The sequence below is a fragment of the Taeniopygia guttata genome, chromosome 6 (assembly GCF_048771995.1).
Source record: "Taeniopygia guttata chromosome 6, bTaeGut7.mat, whole genome shotgun sequence".
Classification (NCBI taxonomy): Eukaryota; Metazoa; Chordata; class Aves; order Passeriformes; family Estrildidae; genus Taeniopygia; species Taeniopygia guttata.
Window position 1 is genome coordinate 12612927 of NC_133031.1, and position 19235 is coordinate 12632161.

General features: G+C 39.7%; 1 protein-coding gene across 3 annotated transcripts in view; it reads left to right on the forward strand.

Annotated features, from left to right (window-relative positions):
* Window positions 1–19235, forward strand: part of RASGEF1A (RasGEF domain family member 1A) — a 149124-nt gene that overhangs the window by 93347 nt on the left and 36542 nt on the right. Inside the window, exon 2 of one of the 3 annotated variants that reach the window (XM_012574509.5) lies at window positions 4748–4862. The exons of 1 other annotated variant lie outside the window; for it this stretch is intronic. In XM_012574509.5, the coding sequence (XP_012429963.1) occupies window positions 4821–4862 (42 nt within the window). In that variant the 5' untranslated portion in view covers window positions 4748–4820. Of the gene's footprint in view, window positions 1–4747; window positions 4863–6392; window positions 6538–19235 lie in introns of those variants that run through there. One more of the 3 variants, XM_041716921.2, reaches the window with a different exon arrangement.

Sequence of the window (19235 nt, forward strand, 5' to 3'; positions counted from 1 at the left end):
CTTCAGACACTCCCAAGATTAATAGATTTTAATCAGATTTATAGTAATGTAATACAGCTAAACTGTCAAGAGTTCACACATGCCAAGCTGTTCCATAATTATTACAGGTAGCAAAACATTGCATTTCTTAGTAAAGGACCAACTTTGTGCCATCTGTTACACCTGAAGAACATGTGATTGTAGTCTTTGCAGTGGTGCCAACAAGGGCAAAAATCAGGTGACCAAAACCTTTACTGCCACCCTGCAAGGTTTCCACAAATGGCCATGCTTGGCTCTTGCCCGATGAGTCCTGGCAGAGATAGGATCATGTGGTCTGCATATTTATTTTACATGTAGTACTTCTAAGAAGCATTAAAAAGTAAGAGAAACATTTAACACCATCTAGATCAGTATGACAAGAACAACAAATTGCAGAAAAAGCAATGGAAATCACTTAATCTGCAGTGCCTGCTTAACAACAAAAGAAAAGAGTTCACAGGAAAACCACTGTGGAAGAAAACATTTTATTTCTCTCAGTGCCTCTTCATGCTTTTAAAATTTGAGCACATAATTGCACAGGTGCCACAGGGAGGAACAAGTGTTTGAAGTCCAAGAGCAGCTTTTTGCATGAAACAAGCTATAAATAAAGCCTGGGGTTAAAACACAGCATCCCAGGGTCGCTTTCCAAGGCACCATCCAAAAAAGCACCATCCATCTTTCACGTGCCCATAAATTAACCATGGAAGTGAGTTTTGCCCAGTATGTTTTGTCCACTTTTAAAGGGTCTGAATGCTGCAATTAGCTCTACAACCCAAGTCCCACGCTGTGGTGTAAAGCCCTGGGCTAATGCTCTGCACCACTTCCATAGCTCAGCAAGTGCCTCTGACAGCATTGACCTGCACCGTACGCGGGCAGGACCCAGAGCAGCACAGCCAGGGGCACCTGCAGCACAGGGAAGATGTGCTCTTACACTCCTGTGAGCAATTACCAATGTTCACTTCCTCTGCTAGACATTAACCTATGCTCGTAGTACCAGGGATAGCCAAGGGGAAATTTATATCCATTTTAAAAGAAAAAAAAAATATTGTATCTGTCATAATCGACATGTTTTCCTGACACATTTCCACATTTGTAGTATTTTCAAAGTTTAACTGACAAACATAATGAAATCTGGTTTCCATTCTAATGTCATTGTCAGAAAAAAAAAAAAAAAGGCATTTTTTTTAAATAGGGAGGATGATTTCAAGCAGTTTCTCTTTCTCACCAGCACTCTCTTAAACAAGTTGCATTGAGCAATCAAAGATAATCTTCAGAAAGCCACAAATCAGACATCACGAAATTATATTCTGGGTTTTTTTCTAGAGTGTTTCCTCTTTCCTACTTAAAATAAAACTGAAAGGAAAGACAGTTTTATTCACCCAAGAACTAGTTCCTCAAAATTTTCACTACTTGCTAAATGATATTAAATTAAAAAATTTAAAATTCCCTTGTATTCAAAAACCATGACTATTCTTTTTCAGTTTTAACTATTCCAAGTTAAAAATATATTAAAAATAAAAGTTTCAACATGAAATAATGCTTAATTCCCACAACCCTTGCAAATCCCCTTCTAGAGTAATAGTATTAATAACTACCTTTCCAAGGCCAGATTACTGCCCATCTTGTATCAGACAACGCCACTTGGTACTTTCTTGTGACAAGCGCCTTCTCCCTCTTGGTAAAAAATAATTAAAATCCTGTAAGTCCCTTGTTCTAGCTCAGAATCAATGGCCCTGACAAATGATAGTAACAAACCAATGCCAAGCAAGAGAAGACACCAAGATAATTTTTAGCACTATAATGACGTGCAAGTCAAAATACAGCCACTATTCAGATAAAAAAAATATTAAATCCATATTCATGTGTTGCTGCAGCCTTGCCAAAGCTTCAACATAATGCACAGCAAAACTAAACTGCAGCAGTAACATTCAGAAATTTACGTCATTGCTAAACATTTAAAGCCAACCTTTCCTTATCAAAATGGAGGCAAAACAAGCGAATCCTTCCAAAGTCAGTGACTTCCAATGGCAAAAGAAGCCTATGTGTGTTTTTACAAAATTAGAACTATGAACTACAATCTAACCACATGAGACCCATCTTTTGTTCTTACAGCTTTTGGGGGAAATGTAGTGCTTCTAATGCAAAGCCTGAAGCATAGAAGGGTTTTTGCATTAGGAAAAAAACACTTGAGTTCACCAATAAACAGCTCTCAAACAGTGAAAAAAGCAACTTTGGGGCATCATTACTATTATCATAATATCTCAACAAGGAATATGCAGAAGAGACCTAAGTGTTATATCCCCTAATACCAAGTTTTGCAAAAATGTCCTCAAATTCTGTGGTTTCTATGGGATGTTATTAGCTTTTTTCTCTTCCCCTCCACATCATTGTGTACAAATAACTGTGTGAATGATGAAAAGACCCCATGAGAACTTTTTTACTCCCACAGTAGTTTCCCACTTTGCCAAAAATAAACACACCATTATGTTTTTACACTTGCCTAGGTTCCACTATGCAACATTCCGAGAGGGGTGGGGATTTCCACTCTGCAGACATTCTGCAGTATCAGTGCTAGCAGGAAGCTGCTCTCTTTACAAAAAAGGGGAACTTGCCAGCCTGCAGTGTTTTGAAGTCACAGCCTACTTTAACCCTATATGGGCACATCCACCTCCCTCCAAATCAAGTGTGATATAGCAAGAAGCTGAACGAGGACAGAGAATAAGCATTGATTGCATCCATCCCTGTGCCTAGCACAACTGAAAGCACATCCTGCTTGTGTTGGAAAGCAAGACAAACTTTGCCTTAGAATGCTTTTAGCATTAAAGCATTAGCTTTAAATAAGCACATTTAAAGCACATAGACTACTTTACTAGAAAAAACCCAGTCTTGATGTAGAAGCTACATAAATGTAGTGGCCTCCTGGTAACCATGTTTACTAAAAGCCACAACTAGTCACAACTCCTGCTTTAGGTTCAAATGGCATCTGCAGCAGAGCTTGGAAGGCCTGCCAGAGGTTTCCTAATATTCATAGAAAAGCCATGTTCATCCTCATAACTCTCCTGAATCTGGTATACATGTATGGTTTAAAAAGAACCACAAACAAACACAAAACCAGAAAAACCCCAACATTTTCATTTCAGTTCCTGTAGGAAGGGGAGCGGCATTTCTTCAACAATACTATCAACACATAAAAAGCTTGCAGCACATGAAAGTAACAGAAAAATGTACATCCAACTCAAAATTGAATTTTTTATATTTCTTGCTTACTTCCTATCTTTTCTTCTGTTTTGATGATGAAAATATAAGATTTTTCAAAGTAAAATAAGATTTTGCTTTGTAAACTTTTATTTTTAATTAAAATTAACTTAGAGTTCAATTCAGAACACAAGGTCCCTAAAAGTTATTTAAAAGTTGGTTTAAGCTAAGTGTTTGATCAAGTACTAATTGAAAACAAAATTCATTGATAATATTGAAACACTGGATAATTCAGACTTGAAGGTACAAGTATATGAAAATTACTCCTTAATACCTTATGGTCATAAAGCCATAATCATGCTCATAAATGACACCTACGTGGTATAAATATTTATACATTTAGACACATGCTGTACTTTTGGGCAAATAAATGTCATATTTTAGTCTCATTTTCAAGGGAAGTGAGTTTTGTGCGCTTAATCTGCTTGTCTGTCAAGTTCCCTCTATATTTAATTCCAGCAAGTAATTCAGATTTGTAAAAGGTATAGGTCTCAGTGCTAAAGAAATATCTGCTCAGAGAACAGCTCAGGTTAGTGCCATGGCTGAAGTCAAAGAGCTTCATCTGTAACAGCCCCATGTGGCTGGTGCCAGCCAGGATGCTCACAGCTCCAGTTTAATTTCATATGCAGAAAAAAAGAAAACAAAAGCCTGAAATGTCAAACTGCACCCAAATCAGCAGTATTAATCACAACATAAAGTTCAGCTTAGTAATGTAGAAACAGTGACTTTGCTGTAGAAAGAAAAAGAGGAAAAAAATGCAGATACTTTTAAAAATCTACAAGGTGATTTTCAAATTGTTCTGTAGTGAATCTCTGTGTTTACAATAACTGCACTGTGTCTTTGAACAGCTCAAACCTGGATTCTCTTCAATCCATTCTACCTTAGGTGTCAACAGAGTAGCTGCCAGTTTCTCCATATTCATTATTTTTATGTCACATTTAAACATATATAGTTAAGGATTTATCCATCATCCTGATGAGATATGATTTTGCTGTCATTTTTCTTTATGCTGTGATAGTACTTTTCAAGAAGGAAAAAAAGATTTCATCTTCTTCTATGATCGCAACTGCACTAAGGAATAAAATTCCCAATTCCAAGCTTTTTGTGAAACAGTTTAATGACTAGTCAATTTAGCAATATAAATATTGGTATTTTGCTAAAAATAACTTCTTAATGACAATTTTAAAAATTCTGTTACTATTAAAAAGTTGTGACTTAAAAAATAGCTGGTGGATTTTAGTTGGGGTGGTTTAACCCTTCCAACTCTTCCTATATTGTCTTTCTCTTGGCACTCTAGTATTTAAAATTCTGCCTTTTCCCCTTTTTTGTATACCATAATTTGTCCTATTTCCTTCTTGTGATACTCCTCTCTCTGAAAATATGTATGTCAAATTTTATTCTGATGCTGCAATGCATTTTCAGTGCAAATTAGCAGTGTGTTCTAATAGTAATCCATTGCACCCCTCATTTTAAGGGGAAGGAGGCAAGACACATGACAAAAATCATAGAGTGAAATAGCTGGAAGTCCACCCACTGGGAAAGGCTGGATGGCAGAACCACTGTGCAAAGCTGCTGTAAAGAAATGCAAAGTAAGTATTATTTTACTTTATATGAGTGTTACATAAAAGGTTTTTTTCTTATTTAAAAGCACCAGTGCAGGATAATTTATAGTTAGAGATTTATATTGTTCAGAAATCACATTGAGCAGTCTTTAGACTTGAATAAAATTTAGTTCAGACATTAAAGAGCAGAAGAATGCCTCTTGGAAATATCTGAAGCTAAACTGTGCACTAGGAAATGCAGGCAAGCACACTGCACTAACAGTTCATTCTAAAATTCCATATTGTTGATAGCTGCTGTCAAAACACACTCCCCTGTCCTCTCATCCTTCCTTTCTGTCGCTTCAGACAAATCTCTGCTTATAGGACTCATTCTGTGCTCCTCAGCCATCCACTTCTCAGATCTCATCTAAAACACACCTCACTTGGTAAAGTCAAACCATTCTTATCCATCACTAGTGTCTGTTGCAGAAACCTCATCCTCTGCAAGCCTAAATTGAGTGTATTCTCCTAACCTCTTCCAAAATACGCTACTAGTGTAAAATCACATCCCTTTCTTCTTACCTTCCCATTCTAAACTGTTCCTTCACATTTCCTGTATAGAAATGTCAGTTCCATTTCCATAAAGTTATGTCATTGTCTTTTGCCATCACCTCTGCTTTCTTCCTCATTCTTTACCAACTGTTCTGTTTCCCCAGAAACTTATTTCTACATCTTCATTAGAATTTCTATACCTTTACACAGAACAAAACCCACCTCACCACTAACATGAAGTCTTCAGTAACTACAAACTAAATTACCTACACAGAATATTGCTTTCACTATTTTTTGATTTGCCTCTGTTTGGAAGAGGCAAATCAGTAAATAGTGAAATATATACACTGTAGACATCCATGGAATGGAGAGAATCTCTAATTTCTCATTATTAGTGATTCAGGTCTCCAAACAGAACGCATCTACAGCTCTTCCTATATGATTTAAGTGAGCTTCTGAAGAATTTCTAGTATGCATTGGACATTAGTATACAAAACTCAAGTTCAAAGAATGATCAAACAAAAATTGATTTAAAAAAAATAAAGCCAACAAGTTTGACTCTAGAGTGTTAGTTCCCAGCTGTCAGATTTCCATTAGAATACATTGCAAACAGTTTCTAGGCAGCTTGGTAGGAATTTTATAATAAAAAGAAAAGCAAAACAAAACTGCTAAAAAACCCGAACCAACAGAAACCCCCAGAAAACAACAAATTAAGTCACACTACACCAGAACAGGAATTTTTTAGTAACTTTAGTAGCAATTATATAAGAAATCATCCAGTTAGTAAGGCCCAAAATCTGCTTCCTTTCCTTCACAACATCTGCACACCGCGCTTCACTGCCATGGCAATTCCTATCAGCCCAAAGGCAGAGGGAACCGCGGAGCCGCCCCGGTTTCACTGGGGCTGTGGGACGGCAGGGGTGGAAGTTCCCAGCCAGTGCCCAGCACATGACACCTACGCAATGGAGGGCTGAGACTCAGAATTTCCTCTCGGGGAGCCCCTCCCGCCGCCCTGGGGCTTTCCCGGCTATAATGGCAGCGGGGAGCAGCCGGGCGGGCTCGCTGCGCACACGCGGTGCCGGAGCGCGGCGGGTCCCGCTTCCCGCAGCAGCGGCGGCACCGGGCGGGGACGGGCTCCGGGCCGGCAGCGGACATGCTCCTGGACAGACAGGTGGGTCTGCACAGCGCCGTGGGCTCCTCTGCCTGCTCCTCGCTCCGCTGGAGCTCTGTGCTGCCTATGGAGAGCTCAGCCGTGCGTGGGAAAGCGATTGAATGTTATGCTGCAAGTTCAAAGTTGTGATGCGGGTTATAAATTCACTGATATTCTGTGCATTAGGTCACGATTAGATCACTTGTAATGAATACCACCCAGAAGGAGGATTACGTGGTGGTAGCTTTATGCAGTGGTGGTGCTGAGAAATGGAAAAAGAGGTTAATATTTCATGTTACTGTGGTACCGTGAACTTTCTTGTTCTCTGAAGGGGAGAGGCAGAAACACAGACTTGAATGAATATTCAACATCTCACCAAGTGAGATGGTTTCGGTATTGTCTAGGCAGGTTTAAAGTGGTGCAGCACGCCTCATCATAAGTACAGAATCAAAGTTCCTTGCAGGGATGTTTGAATGTCTTTTGGAGTCAACCCATCCCAAACTCAAGTGATGCTTTCCAGAACATCAATAATCAAGTTTCACATTTGCAGCAAAGAATGGGTACTTTTCCCTAAAGATTTCTCTCAGTCCCTCTTTTTCCAAGTTAAGCAGCAACACTGAAATTTCAAGAGTAACAGGACATTTGCCTTGCAACATGGACCTTCTGTTACCTTATGCAACAGAATAAAAATATTTTCCCTAAGATCAAAAAATTAGGTTTTATTTTCAAAAAATTGCAAAGGGATGTTTTCATTTTAACTTCTACATCAAAAATACTCTCATGTACTTTACAGTGAAGTAAAGGTTTCTAGTGCAACAAATAAGATTCAATTCTGGGCTAAGTTTCTCTGGTGCATTAAAGCTTTAAGTGGATTGGTAGGGACCTGATGTACATAAGTCGTGCAATCCCTTGAGAAACGATTTTCAAATTAACTAATAAGATATTGCACTGCGTACAGCTTATTAGAAAGAAACATTGAGCAGCAACAGCACACAGCTACTGTGCCTGGGATTTAAAAGCTGGATTTAGCTGTCATGTCCATAATTCTTAGTCCATTGCTTATGTAAAGGAGTAGGTGAGAAGAGGGTTTAGTTTCATATTAAGGAAAGTAAAAAGGCTTTACAGAATGTAATTGCAGGATTAATAAAAAGTATAAGGCAGCTTTGCCCCACTATTTACATATCAAGGCAATTTATGGAAATCCTCATATAGAAAATTTTAATAATTGAAAATGAGATTGAGAAACAACTCTGTCTTGCATTAAAGGATAAAACCTATGTTTTCATATTAAAAAAAATCAAATGTGTAGGGAATAATTTGGTGAATTTTCATAGGAAACTTTAAAGGTTAGTTCCCCAATGAGATGAAATAATAATCAAGAACTTTTGTCCAACACTGATAGTTACTTTGATAATATCTCTGCAGCTTTCCAGATATTCAAGAGATCTACATGTCACAGGATTTCTATGCATGAGAACATTTTGACAGTAATTGCCATTCATCTTGAGGGGAAAATTTAAAGAGACAAAGCAAGTAAATGCCTTGAGAATAACTTTTTAGAAAGCATCACAGTATGGGGCCAACACTTAAGAAAAGAGAAACTATAAAGGCAACAGATGAGGTGAGTAGTTGAACCTAGCTGGGCAGAGAAAGAGGAATCATAAGAATTAAGGGTGCAAACTTGTCAGTTTTGGTAATATGTACAATCCTGATGACAGAAAATGAAGTTATCACAAAAACAATTTTTAACAAAGCTGCTGTTCCAAAACTAGGAGGACACTAAAATTTGAGATTGCACACAAGAATGCATCAATGAAGTCTACAAAAGGTAGCATAGCACTTATGGTAAAGAATTGCTAAGGGAGGAAATCCCAGGAAAAAAATAATCATTGACTTCATCCTCATGCAAAAGTCACACTCGGTGGGACAAATGATCTTATTGTATGTGACTGCAAAAAGGGGCAGTTAACTATAAAATAACGACTACAGAGAACTGGAGTGAAAGTGCTGTGCTTGGAATACGTATACAGACAGTAACCACTGCTTTCTAATTTGTAAAACCACCTTCAGAGAACATCCCTTTGAAACAGAACAAGTTACTGGTTTGTAACGCAGATGACACGTTAGAGGAACTGAAAATATAATGAATGCCTGAATGGTTCATTTGAAAAGGAAGGTCATTAAAATAGCTATTTAATGCTTTAACTTGTAAGGACCTCTAGTTTCAACTTTTAGCTGCAATTGTTAGGGACTTTACCCTTTGTCACGCAGCCATCCTTGCACCAGCCCTTGCACAACTTCTGTTGTGTCCTAAGGAGACACAGATCAGCCTTGCTGTCACATCCCATTAGGAGCAAAGCTGATAAAACCTATTGGGATTCCAAGGTGACATAGTCTCTTTCATTATGTTTGTCACAATATTGATTAGATTAGGTCTGAAGCCCATCTTTGGCCTGCTGCTGACCCATCACATCTCCTGGGAAATTCAGCAGAGTAGGAAACAAAATTGAAAACAACTGGAACAATAGAGATGTTCAAGATGGTTATAGCTCATGGGACTTGCCCAGATGTGACAAGTGCTGATTTTTACTAACTATGCATCCTAATACATTAATCCCAAACTTGACAACTACATATTACATTATCTCCTTCACAGTAGTTAGCCTTTGGGAGCTTAATGGCATAAAAATAACCCACCAAGTATTTCCATTTCTTTCACTGGAGTAAATAACAACATGGTCAAAGTGCTGCCTAGCTAATTTTCTCTATCAAAATTTTAAAGAGTAAATAAAGAATAGATTGGCTTGCTGTCTGTGCAGCAAATCTTGTATCAATTGTCTCCCATGCCGTGTTTAGTTTTAGACGTTTCACTCATGCAGGACAGCTGAAGATTCAGTTCAGAGAACAGCACAGCTGAGCCATATGGCATCCATGTAATCGTAGCAGTTAACAGCTAAAGACCCCTACACCTGTTCTTATGTTTTCAACAGGCTTTACTCACTGACATTAAATGCTTCTAATATAATACATGCTCTGTGTTGATATAGGTTTTGAATGTGACAGATTTGATTGTTCCAAAGACAAAAAGGACTACTGTGAATTGCCAAATGTATTTTTAGATTTAGACAGAATGAAAGCTGGAGATTTCTACTTTTTTTTCCTAACCTTTGTTCAGTACTAGGTCAGTTTTTCCTCTTTCACACGTGGGCTGCTTTACAAATACCATCAGTAGGCACAGCTGAACTACAAGGAGCCTGAGCAATAAGTTCAGTAAATGTCACTCCTTGTACCTACACCTTTACCTCCCACATGTAACACCCACTCCCTCTGACAGCACCAAACCTATGGTTTGAATTTGCCTTTCTTCTAAATGTTCCCTCCTTTTCCTTATCTTCACACAGCTTTGCAAAACAGGACAGCTCAGCAATTAGTATCCCATAAGTAAAATAAACATTCCTATTTGCAGCAGAGAAGCTGGAGCACATCTGTCTTGGTAACACCCATGGCAGAAAATGTCACACTGTGGTAACCTGGAAACCTCAGGATCTCACTAAAGAAGAGCTTCCAAATTCAATTGTTGTATCCTTGAAGGATAAAGCAAAATGAAGCAGAACAAGAACTGTGTATTTCATTCCAGTTTAGCATGTCAGGACACTGCATCTAGATGCTTGTTTTATTTCCATGGAAGTAGAAAAAACATATCAAGAGAAAACATTTTATATAGAAGAAAGTCTTAGATGTCTTTTTTCTCTTAAACATATATATGAAAACAACTTTTCAGAAGTTTTAAGTAGCTTTAGTGTCAAATAGACCTTGGCCCACTTCTGTGTTCCTACTTCTTCACCCTTTTTTCTGCATTACCCTCCTTATATGCACTACTTTCCCAGCTCATCCACCCCTCCTGCTGTTGCCCCAGCAGGTACATGTGCCCTGCCTTGATCCCTTCTCCATGCTAATCCAATATGTGGCCCAGCTGCCTTTGGCAGCAGTAATTACATTCCTCTCCTGTCCTATCAATTGCTGGCCTCTTCATTACCACTGCTGGCTCTGATTAGCAGGAAGGGGATTTTGTTTCCATTGCCCACTTCCCTTCACTCCCCATCATCTTCTGGTCTGACCACAAGATGCACTGGAGTCCTGCACACAAGCCTAAGCCAATCTCCAGCTCTGCCACCTGGTACTTTGTAACCCAGAAAGAAGAAACATTAGCTGAAGGCTCAGAGTTCTTGCTCTGTGTAGATCACAGACTGACAGAAATGGACTTGACACTGCTGGTTTTGTTTGATGGTTTCTAATGTGTCTTCCCACTGGAGGAACAGAAAGCCAAGACATCCTAAAGCTGGCTCTCAGCTCTATGAGTTTGATACCTGGCAAACTTCAGAAGGAAGAAGGTGAAGATGCAAAATTTTTGTCAGTCATTTGGACTGCACACAGCTGGCTTGTGTCAGGGTGCTTTCCTCTCCCTGGTGATTGTTTTATCCAGAGTCTGAGGTATAAACGTGTCTCCTACCCATACTGCCTCTCATCTGCAGAGAAAGAGCTCCCAAGCCAAGTTTGAAAAGTATTACAGAGCATGTCAAAAGAAGTGTACAGGAACTCACTTCTTTGAAACTGCTGACATTTTGGAGGATGAAAGATGCTTCAAATCTCCAGGGCTCCAGCCTTACAGGCATTGAGAAAAAAGAAATCCCTTAAAAACAAAAGAAACAGGAGGAGAGAAACTGCCTATCTCTATACTTATAAGTTGATATATTTAAATCCCTTGAGGAAGGAAATAGTTTGGGAAACTGACAGCGAAAAATAGAAGACTGAAAATAAGTCTGATTTTTCTGATATGTTTTAATTTTGTTAATGAGAAATCAGTTTTCAAATAAATATAATCCACAAAAGCAATACAATTTATCCACCAAAAGGCAAGAAGTTAGGAAAATACCATCTAGAAATAGTCTGCCCAAAATTTAATTTGTATTCAGGGACTGCACATGTTTGTAATCAGCAATAGGCATCCCATTACTGCTTTTGCCACCAACCAATAACAGAAATGCATCTTGCTCTTTTTTTTTATTCAAGTAATAGCCTTCCTTACAAGACAGAGTAACTGAATGCTAGAACTGGTACTGTAAATCTCAGTAATCCATGCAGCCCTTTTAGCCAAACTGGATGTTTGAAAGTAAATTAGAATAGCCCTACTGCACTGAGGGTAGCTTTATTTCACCTGCTGGTGTCTGCAAACACAGAGCTGGACAACATCTATCACTGGCTTTGATGAACACTTGAAATGAGAAGAAGAATAATGATGCATTATTCTTCTTGGGCAAGCTAAGACAGCAAAGCTGCAGGAAACACACTTAGCTGGGGTGAGGTATTACCAGACCTCTGCAGTGTGCCCAGGTCTATGGGCAGGGACTGGGGACAAATTAAAGCAATTGCCAGGTTTCTCTGCCTTGTGCCATGAGGCATCCATACATATTTAGGACTAAAACCAGGCAACAGTACTAAATGCTTTCAAATTATAACCAGAATCTAGTTTAGAAACATTATATTATCTTCTGACCTTGCTTTTGCCACAGGAAAAAGAGCTCTGAAAACCACATTTGCATACTTAAATGAGAAAAGGAACTGCTATCCCCTTGTATTTTTCATTTCTGAAGGTCTTAAGGGAGGAGTGAGAACACACAGTAAATAAATAGCTTAACAGACTGTAAACAACTAAAGCTTCACCTCTTGCAAAACTATTGTCCCTGTGATTAATATTTCAGAAATTATATTAAAGTGCAATAACTTTCCCTGTAGACTGGTGATACCCAGGAGAAAACACTCTCTGCCTGGAATAACACCGTGAAAATTGCTTTGTGTATTTTAAAGAAGGAAATAACAACCTGTTAATCTAGATAGACTTCTTAACAAAAGTAGCATCTTCCTGTTTTGGTCACAAATTACTATAAAAATGAGGTCAGGCTGTCTGAGTGCATGAAAGAAAGGGAGAATCTTCATGAATTAGTCCCCTCTTGTAATTAAATATAAAAAATTGACAGGCATTACATCTGCTCTGCACTTTGCAGTATCATGACTCCAAGCTATACTATAAAAGCTGTACATACTGCTCCTTTCTTTAAGGGTTGTTTGTGCTAATGAAAACTTATGAACTGAGTAAAGAATTTAGGGCATCAGTCACCACTGGATTAAGATAACATCTCAGAACTTTCAGGGGTTGTGGAGTTTGCCCTTACTCTCTGGTACTCTCTCACCTCTCAGACCAATAATCATGTATATGATGACGGACATTAATTTTTAGGGAACAGACTCCAGCACACTTGTTAAAGGATAGAGGAAAATCCATGTTTAAAGATGATATGCAGCATGCCCACATGCACAGATGTAATCAGTGCTCCAGGCAGAGGTACCCTTACCCAGCTCTCCCCCAGCAGGGTGAGGCTCTTCCCAAATGCTCGCTTCCCCACGCTGTTCCCATGACAGCAAGCTCAAATTTCACCACAAGTTTAGCAACTCTGTTCTGCACCACAGTCACTGATTAATGCCATGACCCTTGACTTGTTAACCTCAGCAGTAACAAAACAGAAGAGTCTGGGTTTACAGTCCCAAATATTAAATTGGTTTAAGGATGGTCCTTCCTGCGGGGCAAGAGTGGGACTTGCAGAGATGTTTTGTATGAATAAACAAAGATCAGTTTTGCCCCCCTTAGCCTTTTCTGAAATTTAGTAGCAATAGAAAAGTAAACAGGTAACTGATGTGTCACAGCCTTAAATAATTCAAAGGATCACTCTCTTTGCCTACCTGAAACATTCAGAGCAGGCCCTGTAACAGTAAAGAAGTTTTCAATCAATTCTAAAATCATAAGAATACAGAAGATAGATGACACTCAATTTATGTTTTATTCGGCAGAATTTAATAGAGCCTGAATGCTCCTCTCAGAAAACTGAAATAGGAACACAGGTTTTAAATAAACTTCTTCTGGGCACATCTGCAGGGAGCAGTTTACAATCAAGCAGTCCTTGAAATTTCTCATGCCATTCGCTGTTACTGCAATGCACAAATTTTAATCACTGCAAGGAGCTTCAGCTGTGCCTAGGAGTTTTTGTTCTTCCTAGAGATCCTAACTGGAAAAATCCTGAAAAAAGCAGTTCATTGCACCACGTGGAATCAACCAGTCCCTGTGTTTCCAGAGGGGTGAGGCTAAGCAATGTTGCAAAGTGGAAGTCAAATGTTCAGATGGCCCTTGGCAAGGAAGAAGCAAGAGAAAGGTGCGGGCCAGCCAGGCTGTCCTTACAGCCCACAGCTCACCAAGTGCATGACCAGGACAGACACACACCTCTGCCTTCCCCACAGCCCACCAAGTGCATGACCAGGACAGTCACACACCTCTGCCTTCCCCACAGCTCACCAAGTGTGTGACCAGGACAGACACACACCTCTGCCTTCCCCAGGCTCCCCACAGGCAGTGCCAGAGCTCAGGGGCTGCAGGCAGGACTCCCTCTCTGGCTTGGGCACTGTGGGGTCCCAGGGTGCTCCTGCAACATAGGGACACCAATCCCTTGGGACAGTCTGCTGGCAGAGCCAGCCCAGAGCCTCAGTCACACACCAATCCCTCGGGACAGTCTGCTGGCAGAGCCAGCCCAGAGTCTCAGTGGCCTCTCTGAAGTACACACGAATACTGGCCACATGTCGAAGCAGTACTAGCACCAAGCAACGAGAGAGGAGGAGTCTTACACCTTAAAACTTTGATTTCTTATTTTTGCAAAGGGCAGAGAGTGGCAGGCAGGACTGTGAGGTGGCAGAGCCATCTGGGCAGCACTGGGCCGTGGGGCTGGGCAGGGCAGGGAGGCTGAGCTGCCCAGGCAGGTGAGGGAGGCCAGAGGCCACGCTGGGCTGGGGCACAGGGGCACTCAGAGGGCACAGCCCGAGCATGGCACACGCCAGCAGCACTCTTCTCTGCCTCGAGGTGGTGGCAAGGAGAGAAGAGCCTGCAGCAGGAACTGCCAGCCAGCAGCTGAAGAGCAGGCACGGGCAGGAGCACAACCACGGAGCCTTGGGGACATTCACTGCTGGCACCAGGAACAGCTGCTGTCTGCTGCTGTGCCAGTGGCTGAGTCACAGCAAGCTGACACTGTTTGGCACATATCACAGCCACTTGCTGCAGTGATGGCTTTTGGATGTATCAGCAGCTTAACTCGCTGCTACAGCACTGCTGCTACCCTTGACACTGTGTTCTAACCCAGTTATTGTCCATTTTCAGTTAAGTTACTTAAGGCATGAAAAAAGCCCCAATAACCAAGTGGAAGGGGAGCAGAGGGAAACATAGCTGGTTTTGCCCATAATCTTAGAGCTACATCTCTAATTCTAATAAAAAAATATTCTTTTACATGATTCTCAGGCAGAGAAAGCTACTGCCAGCATTTCATACCCTGGTTCTAAGCACTCACAGTATCTGTTTAAATTAGCAAGCAATCAGCACCCACAGAAATTAACATCCCATAGACAGCATTCCAGTTGTACAGTCTCTCCTCGTTCTTTTCTGCCATGGAAATCTTTATCGCACAGGGCTTGTTTTGACAAGATAGCTCTTTTTTTATTCAAGAATTTTATGTACTTTTCGCTCAGATTTTCGGACTCAGTCAGTCACTATATTCTCAAGCTGTGTGTGGCATCAATGTAAAATAACAAACAGAACTCAACCATCAAAACTGTTTTCTCTTTCTTAGTAGAAAAAGTCATACTGCATAGTTCCACCAAGGAGATTAACAGAAAAATGTTCACTATCAGTTATGCATTAATAGAAGATTACAACTCTTGAAGTTGAATGTATCTAAAGACTAAAAGAAGTCTGAATCTGGCTATTCAGTCTGAAGTTTGAGCATAACTGTTTCCAAATAAGAATGAGAACTGAAACTACCTCATGTCAAAGGCACTATCAAAACCTAAACCAATGCTCAGCAACACTGCATCTACAAAACACCCATTTCTTACCAACTTCCATTCCTAGATAAAATGTATCTTCCCCCACATCTGTAACAAGGAAAGTAATTTATATTTACCTATGGGATCATAGCAGGGGTGATACCAGCGCATTTTTCTCCAGACCAAAGTATTAAGACCATCCACAGAATAGCAACTGGATACTTGCTCTGTGCCTCTCCCAGAAACCATGTATGATGGCTTTTCCCTTCATCACTGCTTTATTCTCCTTTATTCCTCCATTGACAGTAACTATGCCTTTCACATTATGAACAGCATAGATACAGACACAGCAAAAAGAAATAAATGCTAAATAATGACAAAGAATGCCTCTCTATTTCTGAAAACATGTGAAATGAAATGACATCATTACTGATGTGGTACATATTCATATTTATGATATATAATTAGTTTAAAAATGAGCCAATAAATAAGCTAATAAAATGTTCCCAAACCAAGCAGGTACCATGCTAGGTTTATGAGGTTTTCACCAAACCTGAGGTAATTTTCAGGAGGTAAGGATGATTTTAGCATCTCAGGTGGTAATATAGTTTGGACCAAAACAAAGGACAGCAGCTGTTTGAGCTGAGCTCTGCATTTGAATTTCCAGGGTTTGTTGTAGCCCCTATAAACTCAAGACAAAACTCAGCTGGTGTGAACTGAAACAAGATGTTTGAGTGAAAAAACTGCCAGTGGAAACCACTGAGCCTAAGAATCAAAACCAGGGTTTGGACCTGCACTGCACAGATGTCTGGCAAGCCTGATGCAAATGTTGTGTTTTCTTGCACATAATTCTAAACCCAACTATTTTTTTTCCTTTGAAACCAAGGGTTTAGGGTCCAGGGAAAGAAATTAATTTGAAAAGGCATCTTCTAATGAGCAAAGAAAGATCACAGACCCAGCAAGAGCAGGGAAATTACCTTTGCATATTTAGTTTTCAAGAGATGGAGGAGAGAATGAGAGAAATGGAACTGTGGTCACAGTGGGGAAGTTTATGAGAAAGGCAAGTTGTGTGGCTCAGGCAGCTTGAGGGAGTGCTGGAAGATTTCAGAAGGTGAACAGATTCCTTTCTCATTAATGAAGGGGCCCTGACTCCAGATCCGCTGAAGCCGCTCTGAGTGCAAGGCTATTCAGCTCTGTCCTTTGATTGAAAGCATGAGTCTGCTGCTTATGAGCTCTCAGCAGCTTTCCTTTTAATAGGAAGTGGGGGGAAGGGGCAAGAAGATGGCTGGAGGAGGGGAAGGAAAAGATGGGTAGCAAAAAACGCTGGTAGCTGAACATGGGACTTCAAGGGATTTGCAGGACAGGCCTCTGGGGAAAGGTTAAAAGCTTACAAGGTGAGTGATGCCTTTCCTGGGCTGATTTTTCTCTCATTATTCACCAACATGTTAAGAAGTAAACTGCATCTTCAATCCACCCTTACACTCTTATTTTCTCATAATCTTACCAAATTATTTCTTCTGCTAGCATAGAACTAAAAAAAAAATTTAAAAATTGATGGTTTTCAATTTTTTTTTTCTGGTAGATATCAGCTGTATTTTAATAACACTAAAAAAACCCAAAACTAAATAAACCTAATCCTGACCATCTTCCCTGCTGCAACAGGGAACATACAGCCTGCTGTTACAAATTGTAGACAGTCACGAGCTCTTGTCAGACTTTGTGTGGGCTTGAAATGTTCTTTTAGTCCTTTGCAGCTGAAAACTGAGCACAAATTATCACTAAAAAGATAGGAAAAATTATGCTGGGACATTTGCCATAGCTGTACAGGAATGCTCCTCAAAGAATCAGAAAAGTGAGCAGATTACTTAGCTCAGGTTTGAGGACTGTACTGACAGCTAGCTGTTTCTAAAAAATGTTACTTTTTCATGAGAAGAAAAAGACAGACAAATCTCATGGATCAACTGGTACTTTGCTTGTTTTTATCTGTTGCCAATGAAGAGATATCAACCACTTCTGGTCTGTAAAAACTTTGCTTATCTTCTAAACTGTACAGAGATCTTGGCATGAAAGCGAACGGGCAACTTCAAGATAAATCTAAGTACTTCCTATGTGTATCAACCTATAACTTCACTGCTGTAACATTTGGAGGGCTGTGCTTGATTCAGTGGGGCTCCTAGGTGTGGTGACTTCTACAGAGATAGCATATCCAGAGTTAAAAAAAAAAAATCAGAAAAATCTTTGAATTTTTGCTCTTGGTGAGGTAATTTTTATCTGCATTTAAAACACAAAATATATGCAAAATCAAACTTTCAACCAAGTGTATCAATACAATATAGAAGAAGGAAAAATAAGGAAAAATAGTAATAATAAAAAGAATTTTGCTCAGTAATGAAAATAGGGACTTGTGATCACAAGCAGTGCCAAAGGGAAAGGAAGGATTAAGTAACACTGAACGTCAACCTTTACTTGGGGTCACTTAGATGAGTTCTGTTGCCTCTAACAAGTTTTGTACTAATACTCAGATCTGCTGCATTGGACATGGTAACCTATGGCACCCCTTCCCTAGGATTACAAATTTATTATCATTTATTTTTGAAAGAAGAAAGTGGAATATTCCATATCACTAACCAAACAATATTTCTTCACTCTTTAAAGCACACACATACATATACCACCAGAACAATGCTAACTTCTGAATTGATGCTCTTTGATGTGTGAACATATGAGACAATTGGAGACATTCCAATTACCTCCAGTTCAAAGTTAGGCCAAAATTAGAAGCAGTTATGAATAATGGATTAGGTTTTAGTAGAGATGGCAATGCTGCACAGAATAAAGATGAGAGTTTAGCTTAGCTGTGAATATGTGAACCAGGTAAGCCACACCGCTTCCTTAAACAAACACATTGGAATTGCACATCCTCAGAAGTTCAATTAACAAAACACATGTCAAAGCAGGGTCTTGTGAGAGATTATAAACTGCTTTCAAATGCAATTCTGATGTTTTCAGGATAAAATTAGAAGCCAAAGTCCTTATGAAATTGGTTTTTGGAGGGCTTTTTAAAGAACTAACCATGCCAACGTCTTGTCATTTACCATAGCACCCTAGAAGTCAATACCCAGGCAAAACACATAGCTTGAAAGTTTCATCAGCCAGCACAGAGCTAAACACCAGCTCAGATCAAAAGGTGCCTAAGCAGGCTATTTCCATGCATTGGGAAATTTTCCTGACAATCTAGCATTTTAATTAAGGAATAATAATCTTTCAAGTAGTACTGCTTCTACAGTTGGATTAGCTATTTTTGCTTGGATGTCTATGCTACATTACAGAAAACAATATGGGGTGAGCATTCCACTGTTGCCTTATATTGCTGTAATTCTACTTTATTTTGTGGTTTCTGTGAAAATTGGAGCTCAGAAAATCATCACAATAGTAGGAACAGGGAGATATATGTGGCTACTTCTTTGGTTTTTGCACTCTTATCTGAGACCCGTTTTCCTTGACTTACTTTGCTGTCTCCAGAGTTGTGTGTGTGGGCAGTGCCAAGTTAGACAGTGGTTGGCACTCAGGCTCAGTGCCTAGTTATTCACAGTTTTGACAAGGGTAGCAGACAACAGGCCAGAGTTGATCTTTTATGGTTTGTGCCCTGGTTTCTGTATTGTAATTTACAGATTCCCTTGTTGCAATCCTGTGTTGCCCTCCTTCACCAACCTCAGTTTAAGTCTGCCAGTATTTTACAAACCATAAAAAATGAAGTGATTACATAAAACAATGTTCTCTAGATTTTTAGTAGCAGTAAACAA